The sequence below is a fragment of the Cygnus atratus genome, chromosome 1 (genome assembly GCF_013377495.2).
Source record: "Cygnus atratus isolate AKBS03 ecotype Queensland, Australia chromosome 1, CAtr_DNAZoo_HiC_assembly, whole genome shotgun sequence".
Classification (NCBI taxonomy): domain Eukaryota; kingdom Metazoa; phylum Chordata; class Aves; order Anseriformes; family Anatidae; genus Cygnus; species Cygnus atratus.
The window spans coordinates 144,657,226-144,677,978 of NC_066362.1; the positions used below are offsets into that span (position 1 = coordinate 144,657,226).

General features: G+C 40.2%; 1 protein-coding gene across 6 annotated transcripts in view; it reads left to right on the forward strand.

Annotated features, from left to right (window-relative positions):
• Positions 1-20,753, forward strand: part of RASA3 (RAS p21 protein activator 3) — a 123,040-nt gene that overhangs the window by 92,164 nt on the left and 10,123 nt on the right. For all 6 annotated transcript variants that reach the window (XM_035565576.1, XM_050708340.1, XM_050708341.1 and 3 more), the window contains 12 exons: positions 1,916-1,988; positions 5,768-5,847; positions 9,232-9,336; positions 9,853-10,009; positions 10,871-11,019; positions 12,910-13,024; positions 13,910-13,984; positions 14,541-14,664; positions 15,390-15,496; positions 16,126-16,203; positions 17,141-17,218; positions 17,766-17,839. In XM_035565576.1, coding sequence (XP_035421469.1) covers positions 1,916-1,988; positions 5,768-5,847; positions 9,232-9,336; positions 9,853-10,009; positions 10,871-11,019; positions 12,910-13,024; positions 13,910-13,984; positions 14,541-14,664; positions 15,390-15,496; positions 16,126-16,203; positions 17,141-17,218; positions 17,766-17,839 — 1,215 coding nt within the window. The remainder of the gene's footprint in view (positions 1-1,915; positions 1,989-5,767; positions 5,848-9,231; positions 9,337-9,852; positions 10,010-10,870; positions 11,020-12,909; positions 13,025-13,909; positions 13,985-14,540; positions 14,665-15,389; positions 15,497-16,125; positions 16,204-17,140; positions 17,219-17,765; positions 17,840-20,753) is intronic.

A 20,753-nucleotide genomic window follows, 5' to 3' on the forward strand; every position in this document is an offset into this window, starting at 1 on the left:
TGGAACTGTTACGGAGATTTTGTGACTAATGCTGGTATCCTTGAATGTCCAAACTTCCCTCTCTTCGCTCCCCCTCCCCTGCCCAGTCTGGGTAACGTAGGACAACTGATAACGTGTTCCCCTTTAAAATGAGGCTCTATCCCATTCCTATCTGGTTTTGTTGGGTTTTTTTTTGTTTGTTTGTTTTGGCTGGGAGAGATACCTCCTATCTTCTGCAGGCAGCGCGCAGCATATGCCCATCCAGTGCATTAATTGCCCAATAACCGTGTTTGCCTTAATCATCTGCTCTACGTCCCGCTTCCCAGTCCCCTCCCCGATGGGCTTATCCGTAAATAGCTTGATTGGCAAGTGTGACTGACGAGATGGGATAGGCAGGCTGCCCCACGTCCTGCAGGCAATTAGCATCTCTCTTCTCTCTCATCTCCTCCTAGGAATAGTGAGGCCGTTTTAATCTGTGCATCGGTCTGCTCTCTGGATTTTACAATGCCTCTCCTTTGGGGAGTGGGAAAGCTGCTTTCTGCTGCTGGATTTTATGCGATGCCGAGCATAAAAACGTCAAACAAATGTGCTGCTGTTTGTTCTGTAGTGTGTACTTACCGAGCCAACAGATTTCTCAACTGGAGCTGTTTCTGTGGCTGTATTATAGGTGGGGAAGCAGTGTGTGCTGGTGGGCTGGTCCATTCAAGTCACACAGGAAATATGTAGCAGCACTGGGAATTTAACACAGTTTTGCTTGCCCATTGTATAAGAATACCTATTGTTGTCCAGTCGATAAAAACAGTTACAAGCTATCTAAGCAGCTTTCCTGCGTGAGAAATAGGGAGTAGATTTTGGGATGAGATGATTAATAGGTCAGTTTTCCACATGGTTGATGCAGCTCTCCATCTGTGGCTGTTTTATCTGTGCCTTCTTATTACCGGAGAGCTTTAGGGGAAGACATGACACAGGATCATCCAGTCCTTCTCACAGAGCTTTTCACTTGTAGGTATCTAGAACAAATCAAGGATAGGTTCATAGCATTTGGAAATCATCAAAGAGCTGTTGACTGGCCGATGTGAAGCACATTGGCTGCCCTTAGCCCTATACCAAGCAGTTAGATTTCTGTATTCTAAACTGCAGACACAGGTGGATGCTGCTGCCCAGAGAGGAATGGACGGGCAGTGCTAAATGTTGTCAGGCCTCTTCCGCAGTGAGTGGTTTGAGGGAGGTCTGCCATGTGTCGTTCCTGCAGAACAATAGGAATTAGAGGCTTCTGCTCAGCACTGATGTTTACACTGATAATGTTTACTAGGAGATGGTGGGTCTGCAGGGGATGAGTGATATATAGCAATTAAAATACGGCTTCTTAAGCTTACAGAAAGTAAAGCTAAAAAAAAAAAAAAAGGCTTGAAGTACTTGTATGCTGAACTGTTCCTTTGAAAAACTTCATTTTTTGCTGAGAAAATCAATTTTTTTTTCCTGATTGGTTTAACACCACTGAAAAGCATGCATTGATTCCTCAGGCCAAGATTATAAAATAGACAATACAGAAATATCTCCATCAGTCCTTACGTCTCCTGTGGTTTTAGGGTATGAGAAATTCTTGTGTTCACTTTCCCCCCCCCAGATATTGCTGGTCAAAGCCCCATTCCTGCAAATCACTTTGTACAGTTGTAAGATGCTGCTGGATCAAGAAAGTGATAAAATCAGGGTTCAAGGACCTAGTTTAAGAAAGGATAGCAAACTGTGATTAGTGCCACTTGAGAGAAATAGGCATGCAGTGAATCTCTCCCTTAAACGTGTGCGAGTGTGTGTGCCTTGCTGTGCTGGAGGCACATGGCATTCTGGCTTTATCAAATGTGTTCCTCGGTGGCTCTGTTCTGGGATCGCACTTCTGCTAATGTTTTCTCACACTCTTTTTCTTTCCTTTATTCAGATCGGAAGCCAAAAAGACTAAAGTTAAAAAGAAGACCAACAATCCCCATTTTGATGAAGTGTTTTATTTTGAGGTTGGTATTTCAAAGGAACGGGTGATAAGCTGAAATACTACACTGTAGATAGTTGGCACGGCATCCTGTTCCATGGTGTGCCAGCTGTCTTCTTTGAAGGCTGTTTGAAAGCACAGCACAGGGGAAAGAAGTATCCAGGATCAGACTGGCTGCCTGCTGAGGCAGCACGGTGTTGCTTCAGCCCAGGTGCTCCGAAGGAGAAGCTTGAAGGTGGGCACTTCTCCTGAGCAGCAGGCTTTGCACTTGATCAAAACTCAGCCCAGATGGGTTTTGAAAAAGGACAGTTAAGAATGGGATTTTAAAAAGACGTGTGCATATATGTATGCTTTTTTAGCCTGTGGTTTTGTAGCTGTTCCACCCTTCTTCCCCAAACAATGGGAGGAAGGTTATCTCATGGGAATGCAGTAGAGGAAAAACGTATTTAAAACTGGATGTTTCAGCTGTCTACCAGTCTGCTGCAATACCAGTGGGTGAAACCTCTAAGCTTTATTTAACACAGAATATTTTCAACGAGTCCAGTTAAGACAAAGTATAACTCATAAAAGTGCTCATTTTGGTTCTTTTGGCAAAAGTAGCAGTAATTGTGGTGTGTCCGTATGTATATGTGCATGTGTTTATAATTTGCAATTTTTCATTCTGTCTGCAAAGTATGTGTATCTTTCTCTTTTCCTCTTGGACATTTTAGTCTTGGTCTATGCTGAACTGTTCTATTTTGATAGATACCTCAAAAACATATCTGGCATAACTGAGTGAAAAGCCAGAACAGGACAATGCAGCTGGCGTATCACTGGAAAGCCCTTTTCGTTCGTGTGTCTTGCATCATCCATGTTACATCCTCATCAGAAGTTGTTGCTGGCATAGGAAGGACACCTAGGGATGTGATTTCTAGAGCCACTTCGGGGACACAGGCACCCGTGTCAGAAAGGAGATGTGAGGAGAGCGTGCTGCTGCGTCATGCAGATCTGAAGTACAGGCATCCTTCTTGCAGTGCCAGTCAGGGGTCTTACTGCTGTCATCCTCCTTGCTCTGCAGACTACTGTGACAGTTGTACCAACCGATCTGAAGTCTGCCATACCAGCAGCAGTGTGCTCTTGTTGCTGTGACATTTAGATTGGAGGAACAGATACTCAAGTTCTTTGTTGGCAGGAGCGCTTTCTCACCACCCATCTGGGTGGAAGCCCTGCAGGTTGGCCAGGGAAGCTATCTCAGGTAATCTTTCCTCTGGTAATCCATCAAATCTCTTCCTAGGGTGTAAGTTCACTGCAGCCTTACCTTTGGCTAGCGGTGAGCCTTCATGCCTGACTGCGTGCAGCTACGGAGGTGCTGCACCGGCGTGGGTGGGGTGGGAGAGATCCCATGGCACTGAGTACTGAAACCCACTGTGCTGGCTGTGCTCAGGATTTCAGTCTGTCACCTTGCCCAGAGCTGCAGCCTTTGGCAGTGACACGGGAGGGATGCTCTATGTAGATAAACCAGAAGGGGCTTCCTCATTCTTAATGTAGGCGGTTGTGGAGGTGTCTGACAGCGAGAGCTTTTTAATGAGCCTAATTGAGGAATTCAGCCTGTCTACCACAGAGCTTCACCTGTCTGATTCCTCTGCCTTCTGTGTGCTGCAGGAGCAGTGAACATTTGGTGTTTAAACACTGAACTTGGCAGGTGGTGCCAGACGGGGAGAGGAAGGAGAGAAACAGAAAGCACCTTCCAAGCGGAGTTGTGGAAGGGGGCGCGTGGCTTGCTTAGCTTGACTTTATCCTAAGAGCCAGGTTGCACGCAAGTATTGTTCTTCTAAGTTGGAGTAAAAGGGTTTCTGTATGGGTAAGAACAGAGCTTGGGCAGTATCCGAATCAGCCAGAATAATCCTACCCCCAGCGCAGACAGAGCCATCATAAATTTATGTCATCTTGAGTAGTTAGTACAGACCAGGCTCAGTGTCTCCAAGGGACAAGGTTCAGCAGCACTGCTACGACTGGGAAATGCATTCACTAACGAGATGTGGGCAGGCCTGTAGCTAACCCGATTCCTGTGGAGCTGCACAGATTCGGGCTGTTGACAGACATGTCATTTACTGCTTCCAAACAGCTTCCTCAGCTTTCCTGCAGTCTGCTAGCACAGCAATTGGCCAGGACTCCAAGGAAGAAGAGAAATCTGTAAAACGTCAGTGAAGAGATGCTTTCCTTTCTACAACAAAGTCACGTAGGTTTAAGGTGCTAAATGGAAAATAGCTTATGATCGGTTTGAGAAATCTAAGGGCTTATTTAAAGGGTGCTACGAGCGAAACTTGCACCTGATGGTTTGGAGCCGTTTTCACCACCACTCCAGCTGCAGCACGGTGAAGGGGCTCGGAGCTACAGGAAAATCTCCCTCTTACGGGAACTGAATAAGATAGTGCTGGGGACCTGTCTGCAAACCTGCATGTGCTGGAAAAAAAAAAAAGGGCAACTGATAAAGAGCTTGTCAGCTTTGCCATGTCAGTCCCTGTCTTTAGGCAGAGTTTTACACCCTTTCTTGTAAAATGGTACAGGGCAGCTTGCTGGGCACTGTGGGCTGACAGTTCCCTAATACCTAATTCCATCCTTGGAACTGATGGACCTCATAGAGCTATCTTTCCAGCATTTAGTTTAATCTGCACACTAAGCAGTCACACAAGCGAACAGACAGACCTTGTGCATACAGGCTCCAGCAAAACTTCTCAGAAAAGTGTTTCACTTATGGCACAGCCCTTTTGAGTACACTTATGCTGTGACTTTTTATAACAACTCATGTCTTACAGGTAATAAAAACTGAAGTTTACTTCCCTATTCAGAACTACACCATCAGCTTCACAATGGTAAAAGAAAAGTAAATCATTTTCAATTAAGTAGGATGATTTCTTGAAGCCACAGTGAAGATGGTTGCAATAGCAGGGTGAGAAAATTTGTGCTGAGCTGCTGAAGTTATATGATTTATTTAAATCATGATGTTAGCCTCACAGGTGCATTTGATTCAATTATAGGCTAGAGCATTTGGTCTCCAATGCTGCTAATCACCTGGAAAATGGAGCCAGTGGTCACACACACAAGACTGTTACACGTCACATGCTGAAGATTCTTTGGTTTCTCTCTTTCTGTGCACCTACATCTTTGCCTCCCTTGTTTGTACCATCCTCATCTGACGTACAGTACAAAACCAAGTAGTCAAAGTTACAATAAAAGCCAGTTTTTGTGAGTGGGAAGCATTAAGCCACAAGAGTATTTAAACCTACAATAAGGTTGAGCTTCTGTGTGCAACCAGGAGCTGAACCCACACATCATACGCACTTGCGTTTGATCAGTTCCTGCTGTGGTTTCAGCTGGGTGGGGTGGCCTTGTTCTCAAGTTTCTGACACGCTCTGAAAAAATACAAATATCAAAGTCTTTTTTTTTTTAAATCTTGCTAGAAAAGAAATTTTAAGAAATGTTTGTACAAAAGCTTTCTTTTGCTAATGCTCTACACTTGCAGCTATCTTCCCATTATTTTCTACCTATGCTAAACTCAGAGTACTGTAGTAATATTAAAGAAATCCTTTCTCTGATAAATAAAGTGTGGTGTATGTAGTTATTCTTGAATATGGTTGTTACTGCTTCTGTATAGTGAGGAGTCTGTTCAGTCAACAGGTTTGTTGCCATGCATGAATGTTTTCAGAACCAGGACTGAAGACACTGTTGATAGTAGATGACAGCAGTCTTCCAGAGCTTTGTATAAGTAACTCAGAAATGCTTTTGTATCAGTTCAATTTGTTAAAGATTCCTCTTTTTTATTAGGTTACAAGACCCAGTAGCTACAACAAGAAATCCCATTTTGATATTGAAGATGTTGATGAAGTTGACAAAATGGAGATTAGGTGAGAACATTTTCCACTAACGAATTTGTCTTCCAAAGCTGTGCACCTTTGTAGTAGACTCTTCTTTCAAAATGATGAGCATGGTTTCAATGTTGATAACTCAAGAGGAATCTTCCATGACTGTGTCTGTTCATTTACCTGCATGGTCCTGTAGATCATATCTGAATTTGTGACAGTTCTGCTGTGGGAGAGATGGTCATTACTTTCCTTGGTATCATGTGTGCGTGTATGCTAATGTGCATTTGCCGTTAAGCTCAGATTTTTCTGTCTGGGTTCCCCTTCCCTCCCTCCCTCAGTTTCCCAAGAGAGCTCAGGAGCTCTGTGATGCTCTCAGTTGAAGGATCTGTTTTTTTTTTTTTTCATCGCTTAATTTTGGTAACCCAGATAAGGTCCTCCTTCCCTGAAAGGAAACTCTTGAGTTCAGAGTTTCTCTGGGGTGAGGCAGTTTCCCTTCTCTTTTCCCCGCCAGACAGGCAAGGGAAGGCAGAATGGCAGCGTTCTTGTGAGGCTGGGTATGACCCATTGCACAGGAAAGAAGCAGCTCTGATTTCAAAACCAAAACAACCCCTTGACTTACTACTGTCTTAAAACTTGCTGAGGCCTGTCAACAATGTCTGTGGGAATGGGTGAATAGAAAGAGTGGGGAGGAATCAATAGGGGGTGCAAAGCTTTGAGATACCACGTGTGGGGTACCATCACAGACTTGAAACTTAGAGATTTAGGCCGCCTGGTGATGGGGATGCACAGTAGGTGAAAACTGCTGTATCCACATCAAGTGACGTGGTATTTCCCCTCTCCTGTACTCTCTAGGATTTGGAGGAAGAAGGGTTGAGGAAGAATGGTGGCCTCCCTTCCGCCCCTTTCTCCCCAGGTGTCCCTGCTGGAGAAGCAGGGAGGGCTTCTCTCTCTAAATAGTCCCTAGGGCCTTCACAAACAGGGCTGGCAGTAAGCAAAAGAGGGGAGACAAGGCAGGAAGAACAATACTTACTCCAAACAGGGAAGATGCATTTATGGTAATGATGGAGGAGGGCTGCCATATTACCCTCTGCTTTGACACTCAGCTGCTGGTTCATGTAGCCTGTTACTGTGGTACCACAGCACTGTGTGAGGCTTGTAAATTAGTAGTTGGGAAAAGCTTAAGCACGTAAATAATAAATGAAAGTAGATAAAGAGTTAGTTTTCGTCCGGCAAACTCTTTGCTCGGAGGGTTTGTCCCATACAGGACAGAGTGTTTTTGTTTCCATCTCGGGCCCCCCTCCCACCCCCCCCTCTCTTCCTTCGGCCTGTTCAGTCAGAGTTGGATTGCCCCCGTGCCCTCTAGCTGGATCGCACAATTAATGGGTTCGGGGGTTTGTTTTCTTTTTCCCTCCTGAGAAAATACCATTCCACAGGGTACAGAGGAGGCTCAGTCTCTCATGGTTTTTCTCTACAGCTATGAAAGTTGCTCTTTTCTGAGTGGGTGTAGGAAGTTGAGGCAGGGCATATCAACACTAAAGGACCAGATGTTCTGGTGAAATTCATTGTTTCTCCTCCCCCTCTCTGTTGTTCTTTTTTTCTTTCTGTGACTAGAGTCTGACCATTTCAGAATAACACTTGCCATGCTTTTGCCTTTTAAAAAGCTTGGGAAACAGTAATCTGTTAGACGCTCGGGTTGGTGTATAATATGTTTTTTAATGCTGCTTATTCTTTTTGCTCCAAGCATCCAAAACAATAATGTCAGAATTTGCATGCCTGCTTTGCTTATTGTGTAGTGTGAGATCTACCTTGAGTTCTTAGTTCCTCTCCTGCAGAGTCTTTATACTGTGGGTTTGGTTTTTTTAGGTTGTTGGGGTGTCTTTTTTTGTTTGTTTGTTTGTTTTCTGTAACTGAAGTTGCTGTACTGGTACAGCCTTTGGAAGTGTGTGAGGCTGTGTGTGTTTGAAAGTGTTATTGGTAGTGTGCGTCTTGAAAAAATTTGGATAAACTAGAAACCAGGAGCCTGTAAATACTTGGTAAATGCTAAGTTTGACTCTGTGTAAATAAGCTTCTAAAGATTCCATCTCCTCCTGAATCTGCATCTGAGCCATTTGAATTAGTAAGATAGTAATGAACCTGATATGGAGAAAGAGGAGAGAAGGTAGAGTTCTCAGAGATTTTTCCTTGTGGGGAATTGTTGCCCTGCAGAAATACTCTCAAAATATCAGAGTTTGAAGAACTTAAACCAGTAGACCTGCAGTGTGAGCTGTTGGTATGTCTAGCATATGAAACTTGATGCATGAGACTCTGTTGAGAGATACAGGGCTCAGGGGATTTGGAAGTGACGTCCTCTGCACTTGCATAAGGTAAGGTAAACCTTTAGCAGGACTATCAAGCCTCATTCCTTGACAAGCCTACTGTGACTTGCTGGAGACTAGGAAGGTGGTGTAAATATGTCCATAATTAGATGACTTTGCACCTTACCCAAATTACAGTTACAGTTCTCCTAAAAGTCTCAGTTATTCAAAAACCTGTATATTTTCTGCATATAGCTTTTTTTCCCCAAGCTTAAGGCCCATTTTTAGTTGAGCTTGTTTTAAAATGAAAGTGCCTCACAAAGGAAACCTTAAAATATGTACAGAAACATCTGTCCTAGAGTTTGAAATCCTTACTCTGAGGTGGGTATTGCAGCATTTATCCACAACGGCCAAGTTAGATGCCAGTACTTCTACTCCGAATCTCAGTGCAGTTGTTTTACATCCTAGTGTTAAAGAGCACATGAAAGGGAAGGAAGTGTCATCTAGTCAGCCATACCAGAACTTCCATGTGTGAGGGACAGAGTGCTGGAAATTGTGTAGATTTCAGACAATGCACACGTTATAGGGTGGTAAAGTTTCTGAGTATCTGTACAGAAATACCTTAGGTGCAACAGATTTGTAAGCTTGACAAGTGATTCTTCCCAGAAGCTAGAGGAGGGGAAGGACTGTGAGGAAATTCAGCCTCAGTCTGTAATGCTGCTGCTTATGCTGCTGATAAATCCAGACAAGGCTGAGACTAGAAGTGTGGAGTCCTTAAATGTCTGTGCAGTTTTTTCCTCTGGTCTTCATTTTATCTGTATTTTTCATTATCTGGGATATCCAGAGAGCCCCTGGATCTTTATCAGTATCGGTATTTGGAAACAATACAAATGAGGAAAAGGTAGTCTAGGTGATTTTTGGTGCTGTTTAATGGAGGTGAATTGCAAGACTCCAGAGATCCAACGTTGTCTCTTGACTGCTGGGAAACCCATATAGTACAGTTTTGGAACTTTATAACTCATGGGCTTGGGGGGGGGGGGGGGGGGGGGGGGGGTGCGGAATTGAAAACAAATTTCTATCCATCTATGTGTTTATTTATGAGGAATTTCCTAAAATTATGTTTTTATTACAGAGTTGATCTTTGGAATGCCAGTAACTTGAAGTTTGGAGACGAGTTTCTAGGAGAACTGAGGCTTCCTTTGAAATTTCTCCGACAGTCTAGCTCTTATGAAGCATGGTACTTGACATTTTTCTTTTGGAGTGTATAAGTAGAAACATATGTCTTCTGTGAAGTCTTTGAATAATTACTGCTATGTGATAAAGTTTAAATGGATTTAATTTGTATCTAATTTTTTTTTTGTAAGCAAGCCAGAATAATCCTAGCAAATGTAAGAACAAGAAGTTGTGATGATATGATTAGAGATTTCAGTCTGCCTCTCTGTTGTGTGTGGGAGTTCTAATACTTTGACTCCATGATATTATTTACTGCAGTTCAGGAGCAATGGTATAATTTTATGAATATGTGATTTTTTTATATATCATACATAAATCTTAATGTTCAGAACTTTCCACGTTGCAGTTGGTGCAAAATAGACTGGCAAACATGATTAAAAAAATCTGAGTCAGAACTCTCAAGAAATGTGATAGGTATATAGAGGTTGTGTGTATCTTTAGCTTTTCTATATGTTCATGTATAGCCTGAGATAATTTTGTGTTTCAGCACAAACTTTGTCTTTTTTTCTTTGCATATCAGGTATTTCCTGCAGCCCAGAGATAATGGAAACAAGTCTTTGAAACCTGATGACCTTGGTTCCTTAAGGTTAAATGTGGTTTACACTGAGGACCATGTTTTTTCCTCAGACTATTACAGTCCACTTAGAGATCTCCTGCTAAAATCTGCAGATGTTGAGGTAATTTGCTTGCACTGCTGGTTGTTTACCTATGGATCATCCTCACAGGGGTCTCCCTGAACGTTGGTTACAATCTTGTTGGCACCATAGGTGTGTAACTACCAGAATATTCATCATCTTCCTTCTTCCATGCGAGGGTCTTGTTAAGCTCTGCATATCCTTCATACTTGTTTTCTGTCCTTGCAGAAAAGATCTTTATCTGCCTACAGTATGGTGGGTGAAGGCACACCCAGGAACACCAGTGGTTTTAAAAAGCAGCATATTCTCTGTGGCTTTCTAATTTTACATAGGAAAATGCAAAGTAAACTAAAGTTTGATCGATTGGTTTTCCTTTACTAGAGAGGAACAGGTTTACTTGTACAATTTAAAAACAAAACAAAATGACAAAAACAAAACAACCCCAAACCAAGAACTAACTCTGAAATGTGAGAGGGATGGACCACATCTGCCATTGTGTATAGTTTTAGCAGTTGGTTTGGATTTGGGGTTGTTTGTTTGTTTGTTTCAGTACAAGAACTGGGTTCTGTTCTTACTGGGACTTGAAAATGAGAAGGTTTAGAGTTCTTCCTCTTCGGTTGCTTCCCAGGCAACAGTCACATTCAGTGAAAAGTTGGCTATTAAAAATGAGGGAAAAATACCGTAGCGCAATAGTTTTTAAATTGCTGCCCTCTTGTGATCAAAACTTAAAGCCAACAAAAACCAGGATGTGAGGCCCAACCGTGTTATGTACAGGCATGTTTAAGTAACTGGCTGCTGCAACTGTTTTGTGGGGTTATGTACCAAGGAGCTAAGGGGAAAAGAAGGGAATTATGCTTGTGCTATAATGATCTCTCAAAGGTTTTATTTCTTTCCGCTGTTCAGCCTGTTTCAGCATCAGCTGCACACATTTTGGGTGAAGTTTGCAGAGAAAAACAGGAAGCAGCCATACCTCTTGTCAGGCTTTTCTTACACTATGGCAGAATTGTGCCTTTCATAAGTGCCATTGCGAACGCTGAAGTGAAGAGAACTCAGTAAGTACCACTGAACCACTTGCTATTAACATACCTACTCTGTGTTGGCTAGTGTTAGGATCTTCCACTCAGTTTCTGGAACTGTATGCAATTTCAAAAGAAACTGTTGGAGTTGCTCCTGTTCTTCCCAGCTGGTGTCAGAGTTTTTTACAGAAGCTCTGAAAATCTGTTGTGCTTGGTTTGAGGAGGAATTCCCATCGTGTTTTGCAAGGTCTACTTGCAAAACTGTTTTAAGGTCTGAGAGCAGGGATTTTGTGTGTTCTCTGTCTTGATTGTTTGATGATAACTTTAAAATTCTACGTTATCTTCAACTGTTCATATGAAATCATCTCAGCTTTATAGTGTGCTAATAAGCCATCTAGTGCTGAGTAGAAGTGTTTGCTGAATTTGTTCAAAACAAAAGGCAAGTTTCTTCCTAGACATGAATATTTAAGGCAAGCTGTGTGACTAATCTTTCCAATTAGAGGTCTGAGGAACGAAGATGGGATTGGATCTGGCAGTGGATGGCAGAAAACAGAATCTTTTATCACTTTTTATAAGTCCCTTGTTTGACTTACTGGTGTGCTGACAGTTTAGCAATGTAAGATACAGCATTTCCACCAAGCAGGTCCTAAAGAACATACGTTGCAACAAGCCTTGTGCCTGCTTAACCGTGCTCTTGACTGACAGTAGCAGAGATGATTGGGAACCAAGGGGAATGGCAGATATTAACTCTAAAGTAACAGTTCCTCGGTACCAAATAAAGTCTTTGTATGGGTTGGCTTTTTTCAGAGTCTTAGAGTGTTTTTCCTCATGTAGGCAGGTGTATTTTTCTATGCTGAAGGTTGGCAGAAACAGTTTGGTTGATACAGTATGAGGAAATTTGCTGCTCTGTAGTCAGTCACATTCCTGTGATAAGACAGCAAATATGTGTTTTCAAGACTTTCAGGTGTTTGTAACAGGCAGGGAGCTTACTTCTTTATTTAAAAAATAAATAAAATCCAGCAAAGTAATTCATCCTGTAACGTATGAGTTCATATCCAAGTTTGATCTGCTGTCCGTAGGCACAGTTTTTGATCATACAGGTGTAGATGGTAGTGTTGATTACGTACATGTCTGCATAACTGAAATTGATATGCAAGGAATTGCATGTGCAAAATTAATTGAATATGTAATTTTCAATTGCATTCTCAAAATGCAAGTAATACTTTAAAAAAAGTGCATGTGACAGTGCAAATAGGTAGTCTTAACAAATTGCAGTAGCCGTGTCTGGTACAAGAAGAATTCTGTGGAGGCGGGTCGTTCAGGAAGATACGAAAGTCTGCAGAGCATCAGCTATCCATGCAGTTCTTTGCCCAGAATTGGGATCTGAACTATGTTTAACGGTATTATCACAGAACAGTGCTGGAAGCCAGAAAGGATGGCTGTGTCATTGGAGCTGGTGTTTTCATCTCTCTTCCAGTTTAAACGTACATATTTTGTAGGAGGTCACTTGTAATGTCCAGTGTTGTTGCAAGACTTGAGTCACCCCCTCCTTCCCTTACTGAAATTAATGCTGTTCAGTAGCGTGTGAAAGCAGGTGCAGCTTGCCTCACTGGTATTGCAAACCCTTTTGATTTGAGCCTGCATTGTTGCCATGTGTTCGGATGGTGCACTGAGGCTTCTACACACTATTCTAATACAAAAAAGATGATCTTTGGTCCCTCAGGACTTAATATGACTGCTGCTTTTCTGTTACAACCTGGGAGTGCACTAAATGCTACATGACTGCATTTACTGACAGGCTGGTGTTGAAAGGAATTTTTGTTTGTGTGTTGAAAACATATTTCCATCACCTTTCACTGCTTCTATTTCTGCATGTTAGCAGTTTATTACAAAGAGACTAAATTACAGAAAATTGTTCACTTCCAGAGATCCAAACACCATTTTCAGAGGAAACTCATTAACTTCCAAGTGCATTGATGAGACAATGAAACTGGCAGGGATGCATTATCTGCAAGTTACACTAAAGCCAATTATAGATGAGGTAAGAGCAGTTTAGACTGTTTATTTGACTTGAAATGTCACTGCAAAAGGCCTTCAGGGAGCAAGTACTGTTTATTCCTTCTCGTTTTAAGGTGACTTGTAGGAATAACACTTACAAGCCTGTTTCTACATTAAAATCTTGTGTTAGTTTAGCCAAAGCTGAGTCACCCAGTTCAGCAACAGTTGCATTGTATTAAAGTTAATGAATTTAGACAAATGGAAACTTCCAAATTATTCCATTTCATAAAATCTATTGTGTATTGTTTCTGAGAAGTTAATAAACTAATAACTTAGATGAACAAATAATATTTCTATAGCAGAAAGCTGCTGGGAAGCTCTAAGTAATACATTTCATCTAGTGGCTTTAAATGAATAAAATTATTCTTAGATAATTGTGTATGTGATGTATGTGTTGTGGAAATGGTTTATTATCTGTCCGGTCCAGAACGGTGGGTGTGGGGTTCTTCGTGCAGTAATTGAGCAATGCTTTCAGACCACAGACTTCCTTTAAATGATTTGACAATTTCTTCAGCTGTCGTTTTACTGTTTCATTAAAAAAAACAAAACAAAAAAAATGTTTTTGAAGAATATAGATATACTTTCAAAGTTGGCTCTTTTGGCAAAATAGGACTTTTCTTGAACAGTCTTGCCTGAGAGTGTCTGATCAATTCTTCATCTCAGTTGAAAGAAAAGGTAGAATAAATTAGTGATACCTTTTGGAAAAAAAAAATGAAGATCACTTGTAATTTACCTTTGATGCTTTGTCAAGAAAAAAGTACAAATTATACTGTTGGCTTTTTATCCGAAAATCAGATGAGGCATTTTACAAAACTTTTCCAGCTTGAAGGTAAACTAATATATTAATTGCTCAATATTTTTTTTCTAGATCTGCCAGGTACATAAACCTTGTGAAATTGATCCCGTGAAATTAAAAGATGGTGAAAACTTGGAAAATAACAGGGTATGCATTAGATTTTGAAGATAGGATCTCTGTTTACACTGTCTTGTGTAGCTTAGGTCTTCAGACATTTAATGTTGCAAATAAATCTGTCATTTATTAGAATACATTGGAAGCTTTCTTAACATCAAAAATTGTGTGTAATTATTTTATGTCAGTTCTGCATTACGCTATAAATACAGTATCTGTCAAATGTTACATTCCCTGCCTTCCTGAAAGATTAAGGCTTGATGACAAATGGCCGAATATTCAGTGTTAACGTTGGGAGCAAGGATAACTTAGCCTGTGGCTTCAGTGATGTCATAGAAAACAGGGCTGTGAAAAGAAATAATATGTCATGCAACCACATCACTCGATGTTTTTGATAGGGATAACATTTTTACTCTTAAATATGTGCATTTATTGAAGAGAGTATCACTGAGCATGAGATTGTTTTGCAAGTATATGATGTTGGAAGTGAGAATCTCTTAATGATGCCATTATGAATAAAACCAGGAATAATACTGCTTTCCACAACAGAAAATGGTACCAATTTTGTCATAATCATTGTATTTTTCAGGAAAATCTGAGGCAGTATGTTGATCGCATTTTTACTGTAATTACTAAGTCTGGTGTAAGCTGTCCTACAGTGATGTGTGATATTTTCTTTTCACTGAGAGAATCAGCTGCCAAACGTTTTCAAGGTGAGTTTTTCTGTATTGCTTCATTTTGTATCTCTGATAGCTTTTAAACGTAGGTGTAATCTAGAAGTCTGCATGGTCCGTGATAGATTTAGTCATTGAACATGATATTATCCCAAGTACAGTTTGGGGTGTGGTTTTTTTCCTGATTATAAATGCTGTTTTTTCCTTGATTATTCATTCCATGAAAAACAGCACTTCTGATGATTATGAGTTTTTCTTAAATATTCAAAGGAAAACAATATTTTAAAAGAGTTTATGTTGGTGTATATTTATGGTTTCAGTATTTACGAAGTATGCTGTTTTTAAATGTTCCATTTTTCATAATGGCTCATTCTGCGGGCTCCATGCAACCGAATTATTTTCTTCTCATACATCAACTTGTAATAAAGGCCAATTTATTGGAGTCATTGCAAGCTCATAGTCCTGGGAGACCCATGTGCTGCAAAGTTTTTTTTGGCTGTCAAGAGAGCTCTTTCCACTGCCTCCTAGTTGTTTCGGCTCTGTGAGAATGGGTGGGCAATATCAAACTAGGATCAAGCAAAACAACTAACCTATGTACTTTCATGGAAGGAAGCAGATTAGAATAATGATTTAACTTGTAGATAGGTACATTTCCAGCACACGTTTGAGTTAGCTTTCTGAAGGCATTCTGGCAATTGCAGAAGGCTTTAAAGGAGGGATTATTGAAATACTCAGTAGAAATATATATTATTTTTTTTCAATAGGTGACCTGGATGTGAGGTATACAGCTGTCAGCAGCTTTATTTTCCTGAGATTCTTTGCTCCTGCCATTCTTTCTCCAAACCTCTTTCAGCTTACACCACACCATCCTGTAAGTATTGTATCAATTTTTTCGAGCTGTGTATATGGTTCTGTCACTGCAGTCAGTCTAGCAAGATTCTTTCTTCAATTCTTTTAATAGCCTCTAGGAGAAATAGCTTTGTTAGTTCAAAGATCTGCTATGTCTGTCTTGCATATGGAGAATGACTGTATGTGAAGAATTTGGGAGGTATGGGAGGAACAGTGAACTTTAAGGTCAAACAAGGTAGATGGTCTCATTTTTACTGCCTTACATTAATGCTAGGTTGATTGTCAGCAACAATTGGAGATGTTTTGGATGTTAAGCAACTTATCCAAAACTTTCAGTAGTTGTTTTTACTGGGAGTGGAGAGGACCTGAACAGAAAGTCTTTAAGATAGACTTTAGTTTTGCAAGTGATTAGTTTTCAGAAAACCAAGGCAATGGGGTAGCTTAAGCTCTTTAGCTTTGGGAGTGATTGGTCTTCAGAGAACCAAAAGCAATGAGGTGGCTAAAGAGTTGAAAACCTTTAAAAGAAGCAATGCTTTTCCTATAGTGTTTTATTGGGCCTTTTCTAATTTTATGTTAATTTTCTACAAGGAGAATAAGAAACAGGATGTTTTATATATCCAATCCATACTATACTGTTGTTCTCTTTGCTAGGACCCTCAGACTTCTCGAACTTTGACACTTATCTCTAAGACCATTCAAACACTGGGCAGCCTATCAAAATCTAAATCTGTAAGTATGTCTTTTTCATTTAAAGGTTTAATTCAGGAAAGTGATTTCTTTTTCAAAGCTTTTATCACTCATTTTAATTAAGCCTTTAAAATTCTTGAGTAGCACTAGTTTTAGGCAAAACTACTTTCATCTGCTTTGATTATAAGCCTCACATGCTCACAGGAAAAATAAGCCTGTCTTAATCTGAACTACATTTTAGTAAAGCAAAATTGTGTGCCCAGCCTAGAAGACTGTTCCAGGGCTTTTCATTCGTTCCTTCTGGAAGAACAGATAGTGATCAGGAAAACCTGTGAAATTCTCTATTTGCATCTGATACATGATAGCAGCTCTACAGGGTTTTTCAGATTGTCTCCGCATTTTAAAGCCTTAATTGATAAGAATATCCCAGTAAAGGGAAAGGCAGTGCTTTTCCTTTCATACCGGTTCTGTTTATTGCCAGTCATTGGTGAAATGAGATCTGCATGCCTGTGCTCTGTACTTCTAAATGAAGTAAAACTTGTTTAAATAAGGTACCAAACTGCTATATCTGGTGATAATTTGGGGTTGCTGGTGGTCTAGTTACGATTAACACAGGCAATTGTAGATGAATTTGTACCTCAATTAAGAGTCCTTTGAGGCAATAGAATTCATACACTTTTTGTCAGCTGTTAGGACCAGGATTAAAAGCCAAAGCAGAAGCTTGAAGCTTTTGAATAATGCATTATTAACTGTATTAATTGAGCATCTGGGATGTGTTCTATTACCATTTGAAATAAGAATTTGGTACTCCTGAGTGTGTGCTGTACAATGGGAAAGTAGCTTTTTGTTTATTTTACCTCTGGCCAGAAAGACAAAACTCCTGTCTGCGGTGGTTTGTCTCATTGTCTGCTACTGTTAACAACAATATTTTAGGTATAAACTGTATTACGATATGCATGGTTTTGGTTTTGTATTTCAGGCTAATTTCAAGGAATCCTACATGGCTTCTTTTTATGACTATTTCAATGAGCAGAAATACGCAGATGCAGTAAAAAATGTACGTAATGTAAATGTTCTGAATCATCCTTGCGTGTTGTTGGAGCTGATGCTCAAACCTAGAATGTACTGTTTGTGAACTAGGGTGTGTGTACTGGAAAAGGCAGGCTCCCAATTATTGTAGTTTTGAGAATGCATTAAATTATGTCCGTGCCAATATTATAATCTCTTTGGGTCTGCTTCTATTTAATAATTAGGTTGGATCAATAAGCTGCTGCTTATTGCTCGAGTCATGGGCATGCTTCATAGGACGCTGCAGGTCTGTCTGAAAATTGCTTAATCCAAAAGAAATTGAAAGATACGTGTAACAAAGGAGAAACAGGAAAAGAAGGGCTGGTCATCTGCAGCTTTTCTGCTTAGGAGCATTTGTGCTATTTTTAGTTTACAGCCCAGGAAACCTCCCGGATTCCTCAAGTATCTGCCAGTACCCTTCTGTTTAACGACTTTTACAGTATGTCCTTGTAGCACCATGTTGGACTAACGTTAAAGATTTTAATTTGGGTAGTGCTGTACTGTCATTTTATTTATGCTTTTTGTTCACCTTTTAGTTTCTAGATTTAATTTCATCTTCAGGAAGGAGAGATCACAAGAGCATAGAGCAACCTATATTGCTTAAAGAAGGGTAAGCATGCATGTGAAACAAAACCCTCTGAATGTGTGCTTGCTGCAATTCTAAGGCAGCTATCTTTTACCCCACCCCTATTCCATCTGTGTGTTCAGAAAAGAACGTAGGGCAATGATTGTATTGCTGTTTCTACTCTCTGTGGCTGCTGTAGTTGATTTTAACATCCTTTTGTTTGTTTTAAACACCTTATATTAAGTGTGTTTTGAAATATATGGAGGAAAAAGAAGCCTGTAGACCTTAATTAGCACAGTTAATGCAAAATAAATTTAAATCAGCCCTGTGTTAAGATCAAGTTTTATTTTTCTTTTTTTTAAACCACAGTGAACAAAAGCTGTAAAATTTCACTGTGAATGCTGATACTGAATATCTTAGTGAGGGCAAAGCCTGCAAATAGGATATGCTTTTGCTGCCCTTTAAAACACATATGCTAATCAGGGCCACTTTGAAGAAAATTTGTGTTACATTTGGAACAGTTTCTGGTTTTAGTACCTTTCTGTTTTACGGAACCATGTTCTATATGCCATACTAGTTTTAGAGACTAAACGTTGGCATTTTTTGTGTTAAAAAATGAGTTAAGATCATCTAAGTGCACTGTTCTTTGGGCTGGGAGGAGGAAAGTAAAAATCCAAATTCCTCCAGTCAGAACTTAGTAAGCTGAACTCTTGCTGAAAGTAAGCTTTCATTGTAGCTCTAAGTCACGTAAAAATTAGATTTTCAGTAAAAACATGACTGCCGCTTCCAGTTAGCCTCAGCAGTTCAGTTCTCTGATGAGGGTCTGTCCCTAGAAGCAAGTTTGTCTGTTTTAATTCTGTACATTTATCATTCTTTAGTTTCTGAAAAGAATTGTATCGTTTGTAACATTTTCCCTCTAACTCTAAAACATTATTTTTTTTTCTGCCTCTGTCTTTCTTTTGCTCCTGTCTGATTTTTTTCTGTCTTTTCTTGCTCGGCCTGTGGCTGCTGTTGTAAGGACTCTTAAACTAACAGTAAAGAAAGTTGATGGTAATAGTTCGTGCAGGTAAGATGGTAGGGGCAGTTGGTGCTTTGCTGTAGCTACCGGCTGACAGCATGTCCTTCCTTCACAGCAGTAGACTTGTCTGACTTAACTTCGGGAAGGAAGTAGTCTGTTTAACAATCCTGAAATGCCTGTGTAAAACCAGCAGAAAACATTTAAACATTTTGTTATTTATTTCTTACATGTTGACCGAGTCCTTTTTTTTTTTTCCTCCTTAAAACAAAAACCTGCTGAAAGTAGAGAATTAGGGACTTTTATCTGTAGGGAGAGGCTCCGAGAAGCACTGAAATTTGCATAATATTCAGTGTATACATCCTGAAGAATTCACTGTAGTTAAGTAGAAATCACAAGTAGTTAAGAAGTTGCACTTCAAGTAGCATTCATGTAACTCGTTCTCAAGGCTGCAGAGTAGGCTTCAGCTACTTCAGTCTTTCGGGATGTTTGCATTATTGCCATGCCGTGTCATGGAGAGTGGGTGGGAATTTTCACAGCCTTTTGTTTGATTATTCTCCAGATTCATTGGCTGGTTAGTGGGGTGTCTCCTTGTCTTTGCAATGCTTTTATTTGATTTCCTTTTCTTTTTTTTTTTTTTTTTTAATCTATCCTTCTATTAAGAGTTTCTAGATGGAAAGCTATAGCGTATGTACTTTTCAATGGATGCGTAGTACCAAAGATTTTAGTCACTGGCACTTGGGTTTGCTGGCATTGGTCATGCCATCACTGCTTGGTAGCTGTCTGCCTGGTTCTTTGCAAAAGGAGGAGAACTCCAAGGAGAACCAGTCCTGCCATTCTTGTGGGTGAAAGCTGCATGCTGGTGCTTCCAAGCAAAGCTAAGGCAGATCCAAAGTCAGGTCCACCATAACCACAAGAAGAAAAAGTTTCTCTGGCCATCCAGCCCTGGAATGGGGTTCATCTTCAACTGTTTGTTTTTTTCCTTCATGCTTCTGACTGTTTGCTCTGACTTCTCACACATTCTGCTAATATTAGAAACATTTTTTTTAAATTGGCCTTGAAACTTCAGTGGTTTTGAACACTTGACACCTATCTGTGGGAAATCAAAGCACATTCTTCCCTCAGCTATGTCAGCTCTGAAAAATTTAATTAGAAATTAAATAATACTGCTCTTAGCTCTGCAGTACGGAGTTCGCATTTCTCAGATAGGGAAGCTTAGTAGGAGTCTTCACTTCTAAGTCACCTTTTAAGTGTTGGCATGAAAAAAAAAAAAGAGAAACCAACTTGCAGAGCATATTGTCCACCCCAAGGATATCTGCTCTTCCCTTGAAATTTGTTTTAACCTTGAAATATACAAAGACTGCCACCCCACCAGTGGGGCCTGGTAATGATCTGAATAATATGGTTGTATTAAATCTTTCTCATGGAATCCAAGAACAAGGACTGAGACAGCAAATGACCATTTTAAAAATGGGATGAGTGTGTAACTATAACTGAATAACAAAATATATCTTTTGCTCTATACAGTGCTTGTCAGCTTTTGCCCATACTGCTTGGAATGGGCAGCAGGCACCAGCCCAGCTGGTCACAAAATAGTTAAAGTCTGAAGGAACTTGGTTTTCTGTTTGAGCTTTGAACAGCCCTGCTGTTCAGTTGGATGCAATGCAATTGTTTCTGACTGAAGATACCCAAAGCAAGAAATAGGATTGGCTGTTCGACGCATTTTAGCTCTGCTATTGAAAATCTTCAACCAAATCACTCGCTGTTCAATCTGTATGCTCTTTGTGCTGTGTAGCGCTTTCCTACGTGATAAAAACTACTCTGTAGTAAGTAGTTTTTACTGCCTCCATTGTACAATTCTGTATTTCGCACAATAGTTAATGTGTAGAGTAGCTGTTATCAAATCCCTACTGCATATGCATACACATTTTACACCAAAAGTGA